This window comes from Corvus brachyrhynchos, unplaced genomic scaffold (assembly GCF_000691975.1).
Source record: "Corvus brachyrhynchos isolate BGI_N302 unplaced genomic scaffold, ASM69197v1 scaffold15, whole genome shotgun sequence".
Classification (NCBI taxonomy): Eukaryota; Metazoa; Chordata; class Aves; order Passeriformes; family Corvidae; genus Corvus; species Corvus brachyrhynchos.
The window spans coordinates 263,088-267,821 of record NW_008238349.1 but is presented as its reverse complement, the minus strand read 5'-3'; the positions used below and the strand labels follow the sequence as shown (position 1 = coordinate 267,821).

Genomic DNA, 4,734 nt, shown 5'->3' with positions numbered 1-4,734 from the left:
CTTCACTGAAAGGGGGCCCAGCCCTGGGACAGGTGCCCAGGACAGGGGTGGAGTCCCCATCCCTGGAGGGGGTTAACAGCCCCATGGATGTGGCACCTGGGGACGTGGGGCAGTGGTGGTAGCCCTGGCAGTGCTGGGCTGGGCACGAAGACCCCAGAGGGCTTTTCCAACCTGAGCGATTCCGCGGTAACTCTGGAGACCAGGTCTGTTAGAACCACACAAGGCAATTGTGCAACACCTCCCCGGAGCAGCCCCGTGCCGTGCCGGGAGTGCCCCTGGGCAACCTCACCTTGCTGTGGGCCATCAGGACGCAGTTGGAGTGCTCGTGCTCGCAGGCGATGCCGTAGTCCGGGAGCAGCCGCGCCAGCTCCTGCACGAAGCTCACGACCTCCCCGTGCCACGGCACGTTGGCCATGGTGAGGCTGCTGGCAGAGCTCTCCCCGCAGTAGGTCACGCCCTGGGGACACACAGAGACCAGGGCGGTCAGCTCAGCCCTCCCGGGCCCGGGCAGTGCCAGCCACAGCGAGCCCCGCGGCTGCCAGCTCCGTGCCCCCTCGCCCCGGATGCCTTGGCGAGGTCACAGGTTTGGAGATGGCATCAGAAGTGGGTCCCTCCCGCAGTGACACATCCCCAAAGCACCGTGCCAGGTGTCCCCAGCAGTGACACGCGGGCTGGGCTTGACCCTGGAGCTCTGCTTTACCACGAGTCCAAGGGGGGATGCTCCTGAGTGACCAAGGGACCTCGGAGAGGGTCAGTGGGGTGGGAAACGTGACGAGCCTGGGAGAGTCTCATGGACAACCAACGCCATGTCACTGTGACACTCCCAGAGATCCTGGCCCTGTGCCGCAGGGGAACAAGCTCTGGGCCTCTTCCTTCCGAGCCCAGGCTGGGATTTCTGCCCTGGCCAAGCCCCTCTGCCCCCTCTCTGCCTGGCTCCAGCCTGTCTGCCCCCTCTCTGCCTGGCTCCAGCCTGTCTGCCCCCTCTCTGCCTGGCTCCAGCCTGTCTGCCCCCTCTCTGCCTGGCTCCAGCCTGTCTGCCCCCTCTCTGCCTGGCTCCAGCCTGTCTGCCCCCTCTCTGCCTGGCTCCAGCCTGTCTGCCCCCTCTCTGCCTGGCTCCAGCCTGTCTGCCCCCTCTCTGCCTGGCTCCAGCCTGTCTGCCCCCTCTCTGCCTGGCTCCAGCCTGTCTGCCCCCTCTCTGCCTGGCTCCAGCCTGTCTGCCCCCTCTCTGCCCGGTTCCAGCCCCTCTGCCCCCTCTCTGCCTGGCTCCAGCCCCTCTGCCCCCTCTCTGCCCAGTTCCAGCCCCTCTGCCCCCCTCTCTGCCTGGCTCCAGCCTCTCTCTCTGCCTGGTTCCAGCCTCTCTGCCCTTGGGCTGAGCTCTTTTATTCCAGTCACAAAATCCCATCAAGCACCAGCCTTTACAGCACAGTTTTATGGATGGTTGTGTCTGGCCTGCCCGTGGGTTTCCCCCTGTGAAGAACCCTTTTACCTCCTGTAAATGGAATTTGCCTCCAGGTTGACGCCTGCTCCCAGGGCCCTGCTCCCAGCTGCCCCATGCTCCCAATCCCTGGTGCACCTGCATTTCCCTGGACATGGCATGTGCAGACACACCTCTGCCAGCACTTTCAACCCCAGCAAGGTGCACACAGTGCTGAGCAGGAGGAGCTGCTGTGAACTGGGAATTGTACAAGTTTGGGAAGCAGCTGCTTTCTCACCCACAGATTTATGAGGGACTTCCCCCATGAAGCTGCCCAGGCACCGTAACTCAGAGCCAGCCTGGAGAAAGACTGCCAGGGCCCCAGGCAGGGAGTGCTCGCCAGGGATGTACACTCAGTTTTATTTAACCCAGCTCTGTAAGTCTGAACCCAGAGTTGAAACAGGCTCGTTCTGTGCTAGTCAGTGCTGTATCAGAGCAGCCAGCCACGCAAATCAGGGGTTTGGATCCCCAAAGTGCAGCTGGAGACACACAGCAATATTCTCCCCACACTCATTATCCAGATTATGATTGGAGCAGCATGAAAAATGTATGAGTACAGAGGGGGAAAATTCTTCAGAAGCTCCAGCGTGATTCATGCTCTCAGTACACTACAAAGGTATCGTTTACAAGCAAAGAAAGTGCAGAGGCAAATGGAATAAGTGAATGCTTGGCTGGCTGATTAATTCCCAGCACAAATCAATGGGAATCAGCTTCCAGCACACCGAAGGAAAGCAGCTTTCAACTTCCCCAACTTCTTCAAACTGGAGTTAATTAACAGCTGATAGCACTTAAAACCCATGCGGAGCTGATGAGGGCGGTCACGTTCTGCTTTGCAGTAATACATGAAGACAGTTATTAAGACATCAGGAATTAAAAAGGGAAAGATCCCATTGTTCACCCAGAGCTCTCTCCCCAACCTCCCTGCAGCAGGAACAGCAACGATGCTGCCTCTTAATTACCTGCTTAATAAGGGTGCTTGGAGCAGCCTAATCCACAGAGCTCTGGCCAAGTACCTTGAAATGGAAGCCTTTGAACAGCATCCCAGCTCTTCCTGGCTCTGCCAGGATGGATCCAGAGCAGCTGTGCTGGGCACACTCTGGATTTCACAGAATTGTGAAATGGGTTGGGTTGGAAGGACCTCAAAGCCCACCCAGTGCCACCCCTGCCATGGCAGGGACACCTCCCACTGTCCCAGGCTGCTCCAAGCCCCAATGTCCAGCCTGGCCTTGGGCACTGCCAGGGATCCAGGGGCAGCCCCAGCTGCTCTGGGCACCCTGTGCCAGGGCCTGCCCACCCTCCCAGGGAACAATTCCTGCCCAATATCCCATCCAGCCCTGCCCTCTGGCACTGGGAAGCCATTCCCTGGGTCCTGTCCCTCCAGCCCTTTCCAAAGTCTCTCTCCATCTCCTTTTTTGGCTCCTGCAAGGCCACAGTGAGGTCACCCCAAAGCTTCTCCTCTCCAGGTGAACAATCCCAGCTCTCCCAGCCTCTCCTCCCAGCAGAGCTGCTCCATCCCTCGGATCACCCTGGAGCCTCCTCTGGGCTCCTCCAGCAGCTCCAGCTCCTCCCTGGGCTGGGCCAGGGCTGATTTTCAGCTGTGATGGAGCTGGGTGAGCACAACTGGACTGAGCAGAGCCTTGTGCCAGGGTGGTTGCTGGTGCTGTGGGAAGCATGGGAAGCACATTCCTGCCCCCAGGACCTGGCTCCTGCCCGGGGATCCAGCCAGCCAGCAAAGCTTCCAATCCCCAGGGCTCTGAAGGGAACAACTGCAGCTGACAACGCTTTGTTTCTCCACTCACACTCCAGACTTCCCAATTTAATTACTGAACAAAGCAATTCTCTTCACTCCGAGCCCACAAATTATAAATTTAATTGAGGCTCGTGCAAATTAACAGAGAACAAAGTGTGGGCCAAGCTGCTGAGTGACAGAGACACTGTTTAAAATCTGGGACAGCCGTGACCCCAGACAAATAGAGAAAGCCTCAGTGCCACGTTGATGGATTGCAGCTCTGCAGTGCAAACGCTCCTGAGCTGAGCAGCAGCACCCCCCAAGTTACAACCACAAGGCCTCACGCACGTCTGCTCCTGCTGCAGTGGATCCAGGCAGCATTCCACTCCTTGGCTGCTTTTAATAATCACTTCCAAGCTGATTTAACAGAGGCCATCAGTCCTTTGTGTCACTCCAAGCTGCAGGGAGGGCTGGAGGTGGTTGGTTGTGCAGCACAGCCCCAGTATTTCCCAGCAGCTCTCCAGACAGCCCACAGCCATGGCTGAGGGCCCGGCGGTGCTGCACTGCCTGGAAAGCTGCAGTGACTCCTCCTGGGAGAGCTCAGCTCCAACACAGGACACAGCCCTTCACCCCAGCTCTCCCAAGGAGCCGTGTGGGGATCCAGGGAGGAGCAGCCACTGCTGGATCACCCCCTCTGCTCCCAGAGTCACAAGCTTGGAATTATCCTGGCTGGAAAAGTCCTCCTGGACCACCAGGTCCAACCTGTGACCAGTCAGCCTGGAGCAAAGGAGGCTCAGGGGGGACCTTGTGGCTCTGCACAAGTCCCTGACAGGAGGGGGCAGCCGGGGGGGTCGGGCTCTGCTGCCAGGGAACAGGGCCAGGAGGAGAGGGAACGGCCTCAGGCTGGGCCAGGGGAGGGTCAGGGGGGGGCGCACGCAGGATCTCAAAGGGTGCTCAGGCCTTGGCAGGGGCTGCCCAGGGAGGTTTGGAGTGCCCACCCCTGGAGGGGTTTAACATGTGGCACGTGGGGACACTGGCAGTGCTGGGGGGTGGTTGGATTCAGTCTGGCACCCAAACGATTCTGTGACTCTCCAACAGCAAGTGAGCAATGCTGGTCTCTCTTCAGGTGTGGAGATCAAACATTGTTGGGGTTTATTCATAGCAGGCACCAGAACAGGAGATTCAGCTTCACCTCTTCATCTAAACCCCAGCTGGGATGGCAGCAGGATCCTGAAGGGGATTTTGACAGGTGGGGCAATCGCCTCTTGCTGCATGCAATTAAAAACTCATTAAGGCACAGCTCATTTTCCTCATTATTTTAAGCAATTAAATGATCTTTACTGTTTAACATGACAGGAGTGAGCAGATTGGGACAGACACTTCCCTCTGGCCCATCCCTGCACACATTTACTTGGGCATTTCCATTCTGCAGCCAAACCTCAGGCAGCAGAGCAGGAGCTGCAGCCCCAGGGCAGCACCCTGAGCTCAGCTGGACACCCAGATTATCCATCCACACAAACAAAATCAGCAG

At 58.4% G+C, this 4,734-nt stretch overlaps 1 protein-coding gene across 2 annotated transcripts in view; it reads right to left on the bottom strand.

Moving 5' to 3' along the window:
• The window catches only part of LOC103616349 (S-adenosyl-L-methionine-dependent tRNA 4-demethylwyosine synthase), an 87,814-nt gene that overhangs the window by 8,636 nt on the left and 74,444 nt on the right, over window positions 1-4,734 (bottom strand). For both annotated transcript variants that reach the window (XM_008634505.2, XM_017735288.1), the window contains exon 15: window positions 290-457. In XM_008634505.2, coding sequence (XP_008632727.1) covers window positions 290-457 — 168 coding nt within the window. The remainder of the gene's footprint in view (window positions 1-289; window positions 458-4,734) is intronic.